The sequence below is a fragment of the Rhopilema esculentum genome, chromosome 14 (assembly GCF_057945365.1).
Source record: "Rhopilema esculentum isolate cy_ngs chromosome 14, ASM5794536v1, whole genome shotgun sequence".
NCBI lineage: Eukaryota > Metazoa > Cnidaria > Scyphozoa > Rhizostomeae > Rhizostomatidae > Rhopilema > Rhopilema esculentum.
In genome coordinates this window covers 6,627,584-6,645,127 of record NC_142828.1, presented here as the reverse complement: position 1 = coordinate 6,645,127, position 17,544 = coordinate 6,627,584, and the positions used below count along the sequence as shown (strand labels likewise).

The window sequence follows — 17,544 nt, the reverse complement described above, 5'->3', positions numbered from 1 at the left end:
GTTTCTTCGCGGTTAACCCACGTGTTGTTTACAGTACAAAAAAGGCCCTTCCGTCCATTCAAAAGGACTGCGTTCCTGCCACAAAAAAAAGTTCTGTTGTGTATGAATTCACGTGCCAGTGTGATTCTGGCTACGTAGGACGCACCACCCAAAGATTGGAGGATAGGATAAAACAACACGTTCCATCTAATATTAGAAACAAAACACATCCCCAAAGAGAACAGCCACCTTGGTCTTGCAAATCCAAAATTACTAATAAAACCTGCGATTCTGCTATCGGGCAGCATTTGCTAGAAAACCCAGATTGTGCAAAAAACTATAATGGCGACATGTTTCGGATTATTGGTAAAGCCCGATCGTCGTTCCACCTAGCAGTTTTAGAATCTATCTACATAAGCACGAAAAAACCGCTACTGTGTAGACAAAGGAGTTCGTTTTCACCTTAGGACTCCATTGGTAACATTCTAATAGGCAAGCGGCACTGATTGGTCAACCTTTACAGTCATGTGCTCGTGTTTCTGATTGGCCTATTTCGATCCACAACTGGGTATATATATTATTTAGCGTAGAGTTTTCGATCTATGTTCTGACGTTTTAAACTCTGAAGAGTGTCAGACGAAAAGCTTTAGTTTACTAAATGTTTGCTTTTTTCAAAGCTATTCAAGGTTTAATCATTAAGTCAATATAAGTCACCATAAATGTATTTTCTTTGCGTCATCAATATGTGACATTAATGTAAAAAGTAGATGGTAAATGTCTTTCCATTATAGGTAAGTATTGCTAAAACATAAGTATATATTGCAGAATCTCATTAACAAGAGGCAGTCTTAGTTGTTTATACAAAATCTCTTTTTAGTCAATGAGGGAAATTCTTAAAATAGGTTGAGGATCAGGCTTTAACGTAAGCACCAGTTTGGTACCAATTTCTTCTTGCCCTGGATCCAGCTCAAACTTGAATGTTGTCAACAACTTTGCTAATACAACCTTCATCTCCATCATTGAAAACCTCCGACCAATGCAGTTGCGAGGTCCATTGGAAAATGGCATAAATTTGTAATTACCAATTTCTGGTTGTTTCTCCCCTGAGAAAAGGAATAATGTTGAAGACAACTTTAAAAATTGTTTTTATATTATTTTTCTGTGTTCTTATATATCAGTCTGACTTTTTCTAATTCATGGTACCAGCTTAATTCCTCTTTGAAATTGTCAGTGGTTATTGAACCCAAAACATTTGACAAAAATGTTATTTTTTCTGGAGAATCATGTTCTGTCACAAGCAAGCCTTCTGACAAAGATTTATTAGTCTTAAGTACCAGGAGAGACGTTTTCCTTTTAAATGTCACCATTTGGTGAACATTTTAATCGTTTTATTAGTTGTCCCTATGCTACATGCATGGTAAAACGCCAGAAATGTTTATCATTTAAGAACTAATTGGTTCAGGACTAATTCGTTACTTTGTTTTGGATCAATGAAGTAAAAATTTTGGTGTTTTTACTTTAAAGTTCTTGCCCTTCATGACCTTATTAACTAAAAATTCTTCAAATTAATATAATTTTCTTAAATAGCAAATAAATAGATAATTTTTAGACCTTGGGTAACCTCTTCAAAACACCTAATGCTGTTATAAAAAAGAGCCCTGTATCTGAAGCTACAATAACATAAATGTTGCAATATAATGTTTCAAAAACTAATTATATTTGTTAGGTAAAAATTTAACTTTGGAATCATAAATTCATTTTTGTTTCTCAAAATAGAATTGTTTTAACTTATCTTTAAAAGGAGGGAATCGGTCAAATTGATCAAGGCTGTTTAGAAATTTGTTGTAAATCTTTCAACATTCAAGCCAAAAAACCCTTGCAACAGTTCTTTTCAAAAGTTATCTGAGAAGCAATTCTTCTCAAAAACCTGTAAAGGATATAAAATTAGGAACAGTCATTTGACAAAAAATTACACAGATAAATGTTTTAAAACTTTTCATAGAATTTAATAAAGGAACACACTGCTACTGACCTTCAGCAAGAAATCTCTCAGGCAAAAATTGGTCATGTTTAGACCAGTTCTCCTCAGTGTGATGCAGAGCCTGCACAGGGATAACAATAACTGCACCTTTTGGAATTTGGTAAACCCCCATCTGGTCGTCTTGCAGGACTTCCCTTCTAAAGAATGCAGCGGGTGGATACATTCTGAGAGATTCATTTATAACAGCAGTGATGTAACGAAGTTTTTCAAGATGCTCGCTTTGGACCTCATTTGAACTACCGAGGACAGATTTTGCCTCCTCTCTTGCCTGAAAAATGCACACATTTAATTTCAAAATGTCTTAGTTGAAGATTAATTGTCTGGAATAAGATTAATTGTCTTGAAGATTAATCGATTGTTTGGTCTTGAATTTTACAAAAATCACAAATATTTACAGAATGAAAAATTTCATTTACGTTCAAAAAGTATTGGGACAACTTCGAAATTTCGAAGAAAATTGATGCAATAAATTTTGAAAAACTTGTTGAAAATCTATTGTCATTAAACAATTACAGCAGATATTTCCGTGAGATTTTTGCAAGATATTGTTGATGTTCTGAAGCCTTTTATGCACGCCAAACGATTAAAAAACAGCAGACATAAGAATTCTTTAGGCCTTGAGACGTAAACACATATTATGAGTGTTGTACTCATTCAACAATTACGAGTGTTGTTGGAAATAGTAGTAGTTGAGAAATTCATGATAATGATAATTAATGCTAATCTATGAAATTTATGACTTTTTCTGTGGAGAACAAAGCCCAACGGAAAGAGAATTTGATTTCGTTTAAATTCTTTTCAAATACCTTCTCTTGAACATCAGGATGTTTTGCCAGAAGATAAAATGTCCATGTGAGTCCAACACTTGTTGTTTCATGTCCAGCAACCATGAAGGTGTGAACTTGAGCTTCAATCACTTCATCTGATAGTGTCTTGCCTGTCTCCTCGTCTTGTAATAACACCATTTTACCAAGTAAATCTTTGGAAACGTCACCATTGGGATCCACACCACTTCTTAACATTTCTCGTTTTTTCTTGATAATCTGAAAGTCAAATCTAAAAGGTCGCTTGATAGTCAACCATCTCGCACTTGCTTGGCTATACCTTGGTTAAGAAACCTGTCATGTGACGTGACGCCCCTGGTCGGACCCAGCATATACCGTGTAAACGGGAAGCCTAATTGAGCATTGATCCTTTCGGATTAGTATCAATGTAAAAGTTCACAAGTTTTGAAAAATCATTACAGAGGAAGGAAAAAGAAAAGAAGTGCGACAAGAACTTTTTTTTGGATCAATAAAGGCTAGCTTTGCTTCACAGTCCACTTGAAAGGTGCGTTTAGCCAAGAAAGAACAGCAAATCGAAGCTTCGTTTTCCCTTACACAACGAGTTTAAGTAGATTGCAGGGACAATGCCCTTCCATGTCAAGCACCTTACTTTGAATGATCCCAGTTTGAAAGATCGACTTCCATGTCGCGCATAATTTTGATAGTTTTTAAAAAATCGCTGTTTCCATTGATCTGTTGTCTAGACACCAAATGGAAACACTTTACACAAGAATGTGTGACTTTCCACTTTCAATGTTTAGCCAGTTGTTCGGAACGGTTGGCAGCCAAATATTTTATGGTTGGCAGCCAAATTCAGCCAGCGAAATTCAGTACACAAAAAGCTAAATTCTTGACAATTGCGGGGAGTGATAGTGTAATCAAAATTTGCTTTGTAGGTTACAAAGCTTTCATTTACATTTATCTTACATTGTCTGTTATCTTTTACGTTGTTTCATGTTTCTTAATTGCAATTTTGAAATCATTCTAAAACAAATTTGAATATCATCTATGTAAAAAACATATTTTCCTTTGCATTGTTTGTGATTTTCTGCAACATGCTGCCAGAATTCTGCCAACTTTTGCTTCTTCGGCCAAATCAATTTATGACGGCCAAGGCGTTGAGAAATTTGAATGTCAAAACCATTGATCTAAATTGCCTTTTTGTGTAGAAAATATGGCAATTTTGAGTACACTGTGTTTTAGATTGGGGGTCAAAAAGGCCAAATGGAAACGTTGGTCACTTTTGATATTCTGAGCATCCTCTAGCCTATTTTACAAGCAGGGGTGCCTTGATTTGAAATTTAGCATAATTTTTGCAAATCTAGCATTATTTCATGACAAATTTGGCATAATTCCATAATTGAGATCTGGTCACACTGTTAGGGATTGTCACAAGGTAAGCTTCTTGGAATAACTTCGATGCAAATAAATAATTGATGGTAAAAGTCGAACTGAATTTTGCTTGAAAGGTTACTATCAGCAAAGTTTGACTGCAATTGGAGCTAAAATTTCACAGTTGAGTTTAGATATTCCGGTCTGAATGCATTTTGGGGTCTAAACTTTATGCGACAGTAACCGGTCGTGTAGACTTTAAGCGGCAGCACTATTCTCCGTTCCGGGTTGACGTTATTGATTTTGTATCTCGCTATCTATAGAACATTATAAAAAATGGACTTCAGAATTGAAATCTTCATCTTTAAGTTAGTTTATACTTAAAAAATCATGTTGTTTGGACAGTTAGGTCGCGAGTTACTTTGTTTGAATATTTAGATATTTCTTTAGATTTGACCGGAATTTGCTGCTGCAGTGAAAAAGTTTTGTTTGAAGGGCCAATCTAACTGAATCTTCTCGACCGGGCTCATAAAAAAAGTCTCTAGAAAAGGAATTACAAATAAAATAAAGTTCCCAGGTTTTGAACAGAGTCTTAGTCAGGGACATCGGTAACGTTTCAAAGTTTGAGGGGCACAGGTAGAAAGGGGCACAAAGTATGAGAGAAAAGGGTCACTTCCCAAAAGTTATAAAAAGGGGCATCTTCCAAAAATTGTGGATGCATACCCCTGGTGCCCCTTGCTCCTTCGTCAATGGTACTGGCAGCTTTATACAACAGAAGTACAGAAACCCTAGCTAATCATCCTGTTTTATCTCAAGCTACTTGACTAGAATTGGCATACAAATTTTTGCATACAAATCAAACTGGTAAAATATCGTAATTCTTACCTCGATAACTACATTAGTTGTTATGTCAGCAGCCTGTTTCAATTTGACATTTTCTGGAAATGGAATCAAATCATAGAACGGTAGGTATTTCCTCAAAAATATTGCCATCACGCTAATTTTTCCTGACAAGATGAGCTCAACAGAATTGCTCACTTCGTTTTCTCCAGTAGTAAGTGTATTGAAATTATAACCAAATGCAGTTTCCCCAATAACATCTAAAGTCAGTTTACTGAAATCCTTGTGAATGTCTACCTCTGCAACCCCCGATAGAGATCCTTCAGCTTTACTTTTCCAGCACTACGAAGGAAAAGATAAATTAGAAAAAATTTATCACTTCGTGGAATGTTCTTAGAAATGCTTATTTCATAATTACATTATTTAAAACGAGCAAAGTGATGATTCCAAATAAAATGCATCAATAACTCAAGGGTAATTAATAGCTCTCCTGATTCCCGAATTCCCACTACCTTTTTAGCCCGATTCCCGACCATCAATTCCCGAATTCCGTTGTTATCGACTACCGAATCCCGATCACAAAAATGTGCTTATTCCTGATTCCCGACTCATAAAATGACAGTTCCCTCTTCTCCGAAAAACATATTGGATAACCCAAATCATGTTAATTTTTCAAAGCATGTGAAATAAACGAATTGAGCAAACGGGCTATTGTATAAAGTCGACCAATCTATGTTATGGTGTTTGGGAAGATCGACAAACTTTTGAGCTACACTTCAAGGGTCCCAGTTATAGGCGATTCGCAACCGATACGTTATCATCAAATGACAGTATTAGGAGATGCTACATTCGGAACCAATCTTTTTAAAGAGACGCAAATCTAGTATCTGAATTATTGGAGACGACAAGCAACTGAATATCAATGTCTGCATTATCATTTTTCTCAAAGTAGCCAACGTCATAGAAAGACACAACAGCAGTTCTTGCAGATACTTTGACAGGTGTGTTTTTATACTTCCTGGCGTACCTAAAGGCTCAACTCCTGGATTAAATGTGTATTAACGATAGACAGCTTATATCAATTTTTCAAGGATTATTTCATCCTGACCAATGTAATGCTTCAACGGATGGACTTTAGATTGCCCGGGATAGGGTTATCACTGCCCAAAACCTTAGAGAAAAATTGGTCTTTATAAGACGTTAAATTTATAACACCAAGACGTTATAGAATATATTAAAAAATATTTTCTTGAAATAAAGACTCCGGGAAAGACTCTCCTCGGCCGGTATCCTATTTAAAGTTTTCTAGAAAACATGAACTTTCGTTTTCTTTGGTATTGGATCTTCTTGACAACGTGTAAATTTTGAACAATTAAGACTTCTACATTCAGCACTGGTAGAAACAGAAAAACTTTCAAACGAACTGAAGGCAAATTCAAAGGCTCTTGTGCAACCGGCATGCTTTGCGACTATATTTTCGCAACCGGCCTCAAATCGTACTGCATGAAAATACCAATTTAAGTATATTTTCCTCGCGTGAAAAACTGTTACCGGACAGCATGCCGGCTGCACAAGAGGGTGTAAATGACGCTGTTCAAATAAAGCTGATTATCTACCTTGATTAAGTTGTCTGCATTGGCATCAAACACTTCAACAAATGACATTAAGGACGAAAATGAGAATGCTGGATTCAACATTTTTCTTTGCCAAGCATGTTCTTTACCATTTGTCATAAACAGCCCTCTCTTCATCTTTGGAAAGGCCCAAGTAATTAATTCGGGCCTACCGTATTTTGTACAATTTTTGACAAGAACCTGTTTGAGAAACTCATCCCTCAAAACACATATGTTCTCTGCACCTGAAGAATATACTTCATGTTTAAAAAAGGTTGCATCAATAGAACACACATCAAATGATTTTTATTATAGTTACTTCAAATTACGATTGAAATTCAAATGCTTTTTGAAAGATAAGAATGTAGAATTTATCGTATCATTAGGATTAGCTGGATTAGTAACCATCTCTTATGGTAACATGCATCTCATTGGGGAGGGGGCGTGTAATGGAGAGAGCGGGCTTATTTAAGAAGATATTCATTTTAGATGGGACAAAACTTAGTATTTATGGTAATGCTCTTAGCCACATGATTCGCTCAAGTTATGCAGCAGAGAGAACGCATTTCAAATTACGCGCCAGGATAGTGCATTCGCCGATTTGCTAATTTGCGGTTTGAATCAAGCGAAGTCGTGCCAAGGCTACTTGATTTGAAACCGGCCGCATTGGTTACCTCCCATCTCCCAAGACAGTTCCCGCTAATCGTCTGTTTGATTACAAGGTAAACAGGGAATTGATACTGAAATGTAACTAGTCATACCAACAATATCTATAAATTGTAACAAATGAATGCTGCTTAGAACTAAAATACCAATACCCATACAGTCGTTTGAAACCTATAGTAATTTTCCCGCCATCTTATGATGTGAATTGTGGGAAAAATTACCACATCAAAGCCTAGATTACGAACAAATACCTCCTGAGTTGCAAGGTGATATGCTTGGAACTATTTAAGCCATGTGACCTAGGGTATTCAATAGAGTTTAAAAATTCAAAAAAAAGCATGAACCGAAACTTGAGACCATGGATTTGAAGCAAGGAACCACAAACCAGCAATCTTGCTTCCTTAGCAATTTGAGTGATTCTCATAACAAAGTAAAGGCTTTTAAATGTACAAATATTTGTTAGTTATCGTGATAATAACCCAGGCAGATATAAAGTCCAGATCTGCATAACTACTCGTAAGTTAGTAAAAACTGACATTGTGCTATTGCCATGAAAATGAACTTCGCAAGAACAAAACCTACCTAGCAATGGGTTGAACTTGAAAATTCCATCATTTCTAAAATTTTCGCTCCATTTCAATAGGTATTTGTCTTCATTAGATGTGTCCAAAAAATACGGCAAATGCTTCAGAATTGGGTAGGCCGGCGGGCTAGGAATATCGTGGCTGTTATGCGATCTAAAAAGGAAATCAAAAAGCTTCTTCAGCATCACCACAATGAAAGTGAAAGCCAGCGAACCAGCAATTAAGACTAACAATGGCATTTCGTTTCAAGATCCAGATCGAATGGAATCTGCCCGTCTCCAACCGACTTGCCTCTTCTGATACATGCGGTTGGCTTGCGCATGTCATTGTGGCCTGTTTCGCTTAGATCTCTTCAGTTCAATGCTTGGGTAATCTTACACTCTCATAATTACTTATTTTGAACCCTAGTTCAAATTCTTCGCCACGCAGTATGGATCAGAATTACAAGAACGCTATTAAGATCATAAACTCAAAATAACCACATGAAAGCGAGACAAAAATCTGGACATTTGAAGAATCGATAGTTTAGAACAAAGCGTCAACGTGAAACTAAATTCAGAACACTCTTAGTTTAGGGTTTTGTCCTCGAGTTAACTGTTCCTGTGGTTTTAAATTACATTTGATACTAAATATATTACCAGGCCCGGCACTATAGGGGGGGGCGCATGGGGTGACACCCCTCTTGGAAATTTCCATTGCAAAAACGAGGAGTTTTTTGCCATATAGGAGCGCTTAGTTGGTAAATTTCCAATGGATGGCTTACCCACTTTGTTTGCAAATGGGACTAGGAAACCTCACTTGGGCACGATTGCTAGCGACGGGCCTGTATATAACAACGAGTTCAAATAAGTTCTAGGTTAATTAGTTTCCGGCTGTTTTTACAACTACAACGTCCTCGTTTAAGAGAGTAGAATGTAAATTCAAACGCCAGGTATCAAACAAACAGGGAACCTTGACTGAATCAAAAGGTAAGATTTTGTCATAACGTGTTGCGAAATACAAAGCGATTAGCAAATCGCTTTTTAATCACAGAAGGTCCCTTCAGTGCTCACAATGGTGCTTTCAGATGTGATTTCTATTCAACTTAATCATGCGTATACATTATAAATCATTGTAAATTATACATTGTATGACATTTGAAATCGAAATACTTAAAAGATAAGGGCCACAAGCGGAAAATCCATTTGGCAAATGAATCATCATTTAGAGATACACCTAAAACATCTATTACTTCTGCACGAAGCAAAATGAAATTTTCTTTCCCCACAATAAACACCGTGTTGCTATTGTAACATTCTTTCAAGGTTCCATCAATTTCAAACTTTCCAAACAACTACAAAAGGAACATTCCATTTCCTAAAGAATTTCAACAAATCACTTCAGCCAAAAATCTGATCAAGATGTTTTTAAGCAATAGCATGGTATAACAAAATTCAACTTGTCTTCATTCGAGAAATAACAATTCCATATATATGCAAAAGTTTTAGAATATGCACATAAAAAAGTACTTGCTATGCAGCAGTATAAACACAGTACGAAGGTTAATGCCATACAATGCCATACACACCAGCAAAGTAGACTGCTAATGGAATGCAATCTTTCCAATTTCTTGAAAATATCATAGGCATTACAAACACTGCTATGACCTGATCCTAATTTTCAATATTAAGTTTTTGGTTCGTTTTAAAATAAGTTGCTCCATAAAGAAAACACCTGCATATTTTGGTAAGCGGAATGGGGATTAATATAATTATCATATATAATGGGCTAATTTCATAAACAAGCAACAAGTGTTAAATGGCTATTATCTATGTTCCGTTATTGGAAATTTTGTCATATTCTTTTATTTCTACCCCATCATTTTTTGTGAAACCTATCACAGTAAGTCAAAACAGACGAAACCAAGTCGAAGTATTGTGAATAGACTATGGTCAACATCTATGTTACCACCTAACTTTGGGTACAAGCGTCTCACTGTTCGAATATGTAGGTAGCTTGAAAAAAGGAATGATGTCCTTCAGTTTGAAAGATATGCTTTACTCCAATCAAAAAAGTTCTTTGACGCCAAAGTACATTGTTTTATTCCGTAAATATCGCCCAATATTTTAACGAAGTCTGCATGTTTGCTGAGCTGCCGTATATGCATTACAATGGTGCCCCGTGTGAGGTAGCCTGATAATCAAGGAATTGTCTAGTTTCCATACTGCTCGACCTGATAGTCATAAAGAAGCATGATTAATAGTCATAAATTAGTATGATTAATTATTTCAAGTAAAGGGTTAGGGTTAGGGTTAGGGTTAGGGTTAGGTTTAGGGTTAGGGTTAGGGTTAGGGTTAGGTTTAGGGTTAGGTTTAGGGTTAGGTTTAGGGTTAGGTTTAGGGTTAGGTTTAGGGTAAACTAATTTCGTCATCAGGTCGAGCAGTATGGAAACTAGACAGCTCCGATAATCAGACCCTTCATTTGCAAAGTTTTATTTCACGTGGCAAGCACTGGTTAGATTTACAACCTCTCAAGAAAAATAACTTGAAAGTGAGTTGGAAAATTGTTACACTAGGGTTCTTTGCTATGTTCTTTTGATTTGTATAGGAAATTGGCCTTTATTGAATGCACCATCGGTTGGTTTGTAAAGGAGTATTTTAGAAAGGGTTGGCTGAAGCCAAGCGGAGTTTTTACTTTGAGACTAAGGCTATAGAGTTGAAAATGGCAAACATTTGGTGACGTTTTTGCTTCAGTGGGCTGCATATCATTTGGTAGCTTAGTCGCACACTGGTCGTAATGTAAATAAATAAAAATAAATCTTTGCAAAAATTGTATTGGGTTTTATAATTAATCGTCATTGCTCTTGCAGATTACCATAGCCGTTAACAAAGAGTTTATGACATTTGTAGCTTCACAAGAATTTGTACGATTTATTTGCATTTCAACTTTGCTAAATTTACTGTTATTAGTTATTTTTGACATTGTTTGCGCATCCTCTCACACTCTGTTATACTTTAATCACAAGAAATTTCCACAGACCTCTTGTTGGCTGAAAAAATTTAAGCTAGGGGACCACCCAGGCATCTACCTTGATGTAACATGATCTGAAGAAATTATAGACCACGTGAAGATCGTCTGAAAAACTATGCTGTCAAAAACTGTATGGGTCTGGATACAAGGCTACTATAAGTGATGACGTATCGGTCTGAGGAGAGGACAAAATGAGCTCCTTCCTTGAGAGGAGTGACACATGTTCATTTCCTTCCCAAAATTCAAAACAGAGTCATGGTGTATTACTTTAAATAACAGAAATGACCACGAAAGTCTATGCTTTTAACGAGCGACTTATGGTAACGAACCAGCAGCCAACAATCATCGTTACAGCTCAGTTTTTCTGAGGGAGCCACGAAAAGAAGTTCATATGTTATTCTGTATCATTATCCAGGAGCAAATTGAATTGCTTGGTCATTCTAGAGAACGTAGCCTAAAACCCTGAAATTTTGCGGGTTATGGCTTAGTTTTTCTGAGGGAGACGCGGAAAAAGAAAATTCTGTTCCTGAACATTACTGCAAGTATGAACTATATAGACATTTAATAGAGAATTATATAGAAATACTATGTAAGATTATATATGATAATATAGACTAACTGAGCTACAGGAAAATGATTGGGAAAACCTGCGTAAATGGAACATAGAATAACATTATACCAAAAGTCTGTGCCTTTAATCAGAGAAATTTCAGTCTTCGAGGGGAGAAATTCTCAAAACTGGCTTCGGATGGGGCTTCAACGTGAGTTGCAGTTTGGTATGCATCGGTTCTTGTCTTGGGCCCAGATTGAACTTGAATGTGGTCAGTAGTTTTGCAACGATTACTTTCATTTCCATCACTGCAAACTTCCGTCCAATACAGTTACGAGGCCCATTGGAAAATGGCATGAACTTGTAATTACCAACTTCGGGCTGCTTTTCTCCTGTGCAAAAAAATTTGATTAGTATTCTTATCATCTATATAAAAGTATTTATAAAGAAGTATCTATATGCATATTTGAATAAAGAAATGGAAATAACTGTTTACTGGTCTGTCATAAAGTGCTCGTTGCCGTATATGCAGAGCTGCTAAGGTGCCTGATGATCGCATTATGCTTGAAACTCGGTGTAGCAACTAACAACCTCATATATTTATGAAGGTTTTGCGAAAGGAGTTGATAGATAATTGCAATTAAAACTTAAACGTAGAATAACAACTTCTCTCGCACGCCCCAGACAATGCAATCAAAAAAATAATTTCTTTTTTCAAATACATATGAATGGTATACAGAATTCATATCGAATATTGAATGAACAAAGCCAAGCCTATGAAGAGAGAAGTAGCAAAAATTTTGAGGATGAAAAGAGTATCAAAATGATGACATCACAAAACTCGGCTCTTTTAATTCTTCAATCGATTGTGGACTTATAGAGTGGCCGTTCTTTTTAGCTTACTTGGTAAAAGTCCAAAATTCTAAAAAATAGATTTTGTTGATGTCAGACTTTAGTACCTTATAGAAATGCTCAAGAAAAAAAATTTCATGTAGCCTTACATATTGACCTTGGTCTTGACCATAAAATCATCTTGTATCTCTCAAGAAGTTATGAAAAGTCCCCGATTGTCTACTTACCTTCGATGAGAAATCTTTCTGGTGAAAACTGGTTGTGGTAATGCCAGTTCTCCTCCATATGGTGCATAACACACACTGGGACGATTATATTTGCACCTTTGGGGATTTTGTAGCCCCCGATTTCATCGTCTTGCAAAACCTCCCTCCGAAAGACTGCACCAGGGGGATACATCCGGAGAGATTCATTTAAAACCGCAGTTATGTAGCGAAGATTTTCAAGATGCTCACTTCGAACTACATTTGAACTACAAAGGACAGTCTTTGCTTCTTCTCTTGCCTGGAAAGAAAGCCAGTGTTGTGAAGTTGTGGTTTTGAAACAACAATCACTAAAATCAACAGTCAAAACCAGTCCAAGAAACGCAAATGAAACTAAAACAGACAGCACTGACATTTCAGTTCTTAAATAGAGGAAATAATACCAAACGTGATTTAGAGTGAGAAAAGAAATATTGCTTTGATGATGAAAGACACATTCAAATGAGGGGTACCATCATGCAAGGAGTCCATGCTTTATTGATCAATAGCCCAATTCATACTACAAGAATGAAATATTGCATCATGGGATCAAGAACCAAACAAACGATTGCAGCCTGCATATACCTTCTCTTGAACATCAGGATGCTTTGCCAAAAGATAGAATGTCCACGTTAGGGCAACACTTGTTGTTTCATGTCCAGCAACCATGAAGGTAAAAACTTGTGATTCAATCACTTCATCAGATAACTGCTGGCCTGTTTCCTCATCCTGCAGCAATATCATTTTTCCAAGCAAATCTTTTGACAAATCACCATTAGGATCCACGCCACCGCTTAACATTTCCCGCTTTTTCTTGATAATCTAAAAGTCAAAGAAGATCTCAGATATATTCACCAGTCCGAATATTTACAGTCACATAAAAAACAACGATGTATTGAGACTAAATGTATCTTATATCTTCTGTTGTTGCCAACATCGCAAAATCCCTCTTTCATCTTTTTCATCTTTCTTTTATTTCAAATATTCAGACAATAGGATAATCATGACTTGAGAAAAATTATTCCCTGTACCGTCTGTTTTTCACTAGAAGAAAAGAATTAAAATACAATTTCTTAAATAGGGTGTTCTCTTCTTACAACATATACATATACAACATACTCAATTTTTTGAAACATACTGAAATGTTGAATAGAAACGTAATGTAGATTATGCTAGAGGGGAAATCAGTAACAAAACAATACCTCAGTGACAACTGAATTAGCAACTTTGGCTGCATTCTTCAATTTGATATTTCCTGGAAATGGAATCATGTCATAGAATGGTATGTATCTTCTCAAAACTCTTGCAACAACACCAATTTTTCCTGATAAAATGAGCTCAACAGATTGACTGATTTTGTTTTCCCCAGTAGTAAGTGTATTGAAATTATAACCAAATGCAGTTTCCCCAATAACATCTAAAGTCAGTTTACTGAAATCCTTGTGAATGTCTACCTCTGCAACCCCCGACAAGGAGCTTTCAGCGTTATCTTTCCAGCACTACGAAAGATAAGATGAATCAGAAATTGATAGCTGAACAATCTGTGGCAGTAGCAAATCAAACTTAATCAGAAAAGTTAAGACTATTCTGGATAATCAACAGGAATGGTACAACATGAAACTCAAAATGCATGTTTATTCGACCCAGGTAGGCAAAGAAGAAAGATTTTTTTGGTGGCGTGTCACAAAGGTGCCTTGGTTTTCTTTATTTTTCATAGACACAACAATGATAACTTGATTTTTGTTAGCAAAAGAAGAAACTTAAAATGATTCTAGTGGAAGCAATTATAAGATGAAGGGCAGATCAATGCTGCACAGTTTTATAAGACGGGCAAACGGCATGAATGGACTTCTCAAACGATTTTTTCTTTGGTGGTAATGTTAGGGAAAGGCTCAACAGCCTATACTAAGCCCTAGCAAGGGAAAGTGAGGAGAGATTTGGAAGAGACGGAGGAAAGATAAAATTTTTTTATTTTTGTTTGTTTTGAAAATAAACAGGTTTTAAGAGTCTGGAAAGTAGGAAGAGGGTAGAGCATTCCAAAGTTCACACGATCTAGAGAGGAAGGTAGAGTTGTGGGATAGAGTTCATGAGTTTGGTTGGCAAAGAGACTTGAAAAGGGTGAGCACTCGAAGAGTATTAAGCATTGAGTTGTCATAATGTGAACACTTATGTGATACGTGTTTTTGCAAAAAACCAAGCAGTATGGTTCCAAGTGCTTTTCCTTTTAAGATTGTTATATGACAGATTTTGATTCTTTTTAGGTTAAGTCAAGACAAAATTGTAACGTCACTCTGTAGACCTTGAAAGAGAGCCATCATTCCTTCATACCAAAACATGCTGAATATTTGCAGAGCTTGATACCGTTGTAGGACCTTAAATCGTATCTGGCTTCCCCGATACAATTTTTTAACGTATGCAGGGATGTTTATAAATCATTTTTACAATCCTACTTGAAATTTGTAACAACTGAGCAAAATCTTCGTAATTTCTTTGTTATATCCTAGCATGGGAGAAGAAAGTGACGTCATGCTGATTAAGGTGGGTGAAATATTACCATGCCCTGCCTCGTTTTGTTTTCTATGCTCGCTGAGGAAAGTTTTCAAAGCATTGAGAAATTACCCATTGAAAGCTTGAACAATTTCCTGGATTATTGGTATGGGCATAATTATATATAACTAAGGAATTATATTGCACATCAGTTCTAAGAAGAAAACCTTTGGAAGCCTACTAAATAAATCTAAACTAAACTTGAGACTACACTGAGGCTACACCGCCACCTTAAGAAAATGTTATACATACCTTTATCAAATTGTTTGTGTTGGCATCAAATACCTCTACAAATGCCATTAATGACGAAAATGAGAAGGCAGGATTCAACATTTTTCTTTGCCAAGCATGTTCTTTACCATTAACAATAAAAACCCCTTTTGCTATCTTTGGGAAGACTTTAGAAAGATTCGTTGGTCTACCATATTTTGTACAGTTTTTCACCAGAATCTTTTTTAAAAATTCCTCCCTGAAAACGCAGATAATCTCTGAACCTAAGAAAAAAATCTCGAGTTGAAAAAAGGGGCCTTCAAAATCGTCAATTCAAAAGATAAGATCAAGTAAAAGTAATTAATAATGAGCTTGAATAATCTTTTAAAAACCATCCCTCTTTCACCTTCAGAGTTCTCTGTACACGACAGTTTTAACCTCGGTTGAACCAAGTTGAACCCAACCCAGGCTGGAGCCTGCCCAGGTTAAACCTAGTCAAGGTTGAACCCAAACCAAGTTTCTTTTTATCGTGTAAATTGTCCCAACCTGAATCCGTAACAAAGAAACAAAGTTTAAGATTTTGGTTTAACTTTTAATGAAAGTGGCAGGGCATTTTTAACATCTACGCAGTGGTGGAGGAATTACCCCCACCAAGCCCAACGACTTCCCCACCGCTGACAAGAAAAATGCTACTTTTACCCCAAATGTCTAGGCCACTGTGAGGCCCATTCAAAGAGCTAACATAATGCAAATGTGCAGGCAATGTGCCGGTGTAATATGACGCTTCTTCCGCTTCATATTGAATACTGAAACGCTGCCCGTTCTATGGTTACTGAAACGCATACTGCCTCAGAGGGGACACTTTTGCATGGGGGATTGATTAGCATACTACACCGGAAACATTCGTGCCATCTTCAAATTTTGCGGTACCAAAAAATTATCTTTTCTATTATCATGATGTTTTGGTGAAATAGCTCCACTGGTAAGTGCATAAACAGTGTAAGTAAACAAATCTTAATCAAATAGTTGTCTTCAAGATATATGTGCGAAACAACCCACCTAGCCCTTGAAACAAGCCAGGATTTTTACCCCATACAATTTGTGGTGGTGAGCGTGGGCAAAATCATCTACCACTCAAAAATCCTTAAAAAAATGTTCATAGCAGTGCATGTCATGTTGGAAAAAATGTTTTTCAGGTTCCAAGCATCATAATTACCGGGTGAAGGGTGTAAACATCATTTTAGGGTGAAGGAAGAGACCTGGATAATTTTATCTAGTGTTCTTCAATGGGTAATGTAGCGTTTCGTAGTTAGCCAAAAATGCTTATATTCTAGATTCAAGCAGTTACTCCGGAACACAAATAGGACTCACCTATTTGGGATAGGAAAAATGAGAAGTCTTCGTATCATTCTTCCACATTATCCTGTTTTTTCGTTGACCGAGTCTTTGGGAAGGGGTATTTATTCATACCTAATTTACCAAAGACCCAGATCAAAGAATGCAGTTGAGATTTTGGTCATTGAAAATGGTCGGTCATAGTAAAATAGTTAGTACACTTATATAAGTTGCAATGTTGATAGCAAATGATGACCTATTGATTTTCATCACGACATTAAGATTCAAAATTTCCATAAATATAACATACCTAGCAATGGATCAAACTTGAATATCCCTTCTTTTTTAAACGCTTCTGCCCATGCACATAGTTTTTTATCATCATCAACGCTGTCAAGGAAGTACGGCATATGACGAAGGATTGGGTAGGCAGCCGGGCTGGGAATATCTTTAATTTGAAGACAGCCAAACAACGAGTGGTAAAGTTTCTTGAATATTGCAACACAGAGTGATACCACCAGAGCACCAGCAACGATAACGGAAAAAGTAGCCATTTCTTTATTGCATACAGAAGATGCAACTATTGTTTATTTTGCTTCTGAATGGTATGTACCTTGTTCTCTTTGAATTTTAGATTGAAAGGCACATGGGCTACCTAAATAGGAACAGCCATAACATGTCGGATCATGTCACAGTGGTTAGTGACAGAAACAAAAACCTTGAGACCTACACAATCATCATATTCGAATTGTTCACGCTAATCAGCCTGAGCTGCTCTGCTACTGCTTAACAGTTTCTTTTCATTTGATGGAACAATAAGGCCATTGAACATCGTTATTCGATAATCAACAGATTTCCACGAGAGGCGGCTTGGTGACTTATTTCTTAGATCAGTAGGAGGATGACTTCAAAAACGTTTG

The 17,544-nt window shown here is 36.4% G+C and overlaps 2 protein-coding genes across 2 annotated transcripts; both read right to left on the bottom strand.

The window, feature by feature from the left end:
• Positions 1 to 689: 689 nt before the first annotated feature.
• Positions 690 to 8,327, bottom strand: LOC135695976 (uncharacterized). Its single transcript, XM_065215218.2, has 6 exons — positions 7,878 to 8,327; positions 6,633 to 6,874; positions 5,062 to 5,358; positions 2,827 to 3,063; positions 2,012 to 2,288; positions 690 to 1,082 (listed from the first exon to the last, which is right to left on the bottom strand). Exons 1-6 carry the CDS (start codon positions 8,116 to 8,118, stop codon positions 853 to 855), a joined length of 1,524 nt encoding a protein of 507 aa, XP_065071290.2. The 5' UTR covers positions 8,119 to 8,327; the 3' UTR covers positions 690 to 852.
• A 2,580-nt stretch (positions 8,328 to 10,907) lies between these two features.
• On the bottom strand, positions 10,908 to 17,395 carry LOC135695975 (uncharacterized). Its single transcript, XM_065215217.2, has 6 exons — positions 16,935 to 17,395; positions 15,332 to 15,573; positions 13,735 to 14,031; positions 13,118 to 13,354; positions 12,518 to 12,794; positions 10,908 to 11,830 (listed from the first exon to the last, which is right to left on the bottom strand). Exons 1-6 carry the CDS (start codon positions 17,176 to 17,178, stop codon positions 11,598 to 11,600), a joined length of 1,530 nt encoding a protein of 509 aa, XP_065071289.2. The 5' UTR covers positions 17,179 to 17,395; the 3' UTR covers positions 10,908 to 11,597.
• Between the last annotated feature and the right edge of the window lie 149 nt (positions 17,396 to 17,544).

Coding starts and splice junctions, on each gene's coding strand:
- LOC135695975 (XM_065215217.2), bottom strand. CDS start 17,178: ATGGCTACTTTTTCCGTTATCGTTGCTGGTGCTCTGGTGGTATCACTC. Junction 13,355..13,734: donor CTAATTCAGTTGTCACTGAG/GTATTGTTTTGT, acceptor TTTGACTTTTAG/ATTATCAAGAAAAAGCGGGA. Junction 11,831..12,517: donor AGAAAGATTTCTCATCGAAG/GTAAGTAGACAA, acceptor TTTTTTGCACAG/GAGAAAAGCAGCCCGAAGTT.
- LOC135695976 (XM_065215218.2), bottom strand. CDS start 8,118: ATGCCATTGTTAGTCTTAATTGCTGGTTCGCTGGCTTTCACTTTCATT. Junction 5,359..6,632: donor ATGCAGACAACTTAATCAAG/GTAGATAATCAG, acceptor TTTCCTTCGTAG/TGCTGGAAAAGTAAAGCTGA. Junction 1,083..2,011: donor TGAGAGATTTCTTGCTGAAG/GTCAGTAGCAGT, acceptor TCCTTTTCTCAG/GGGAGAAACAACCAGAAATT.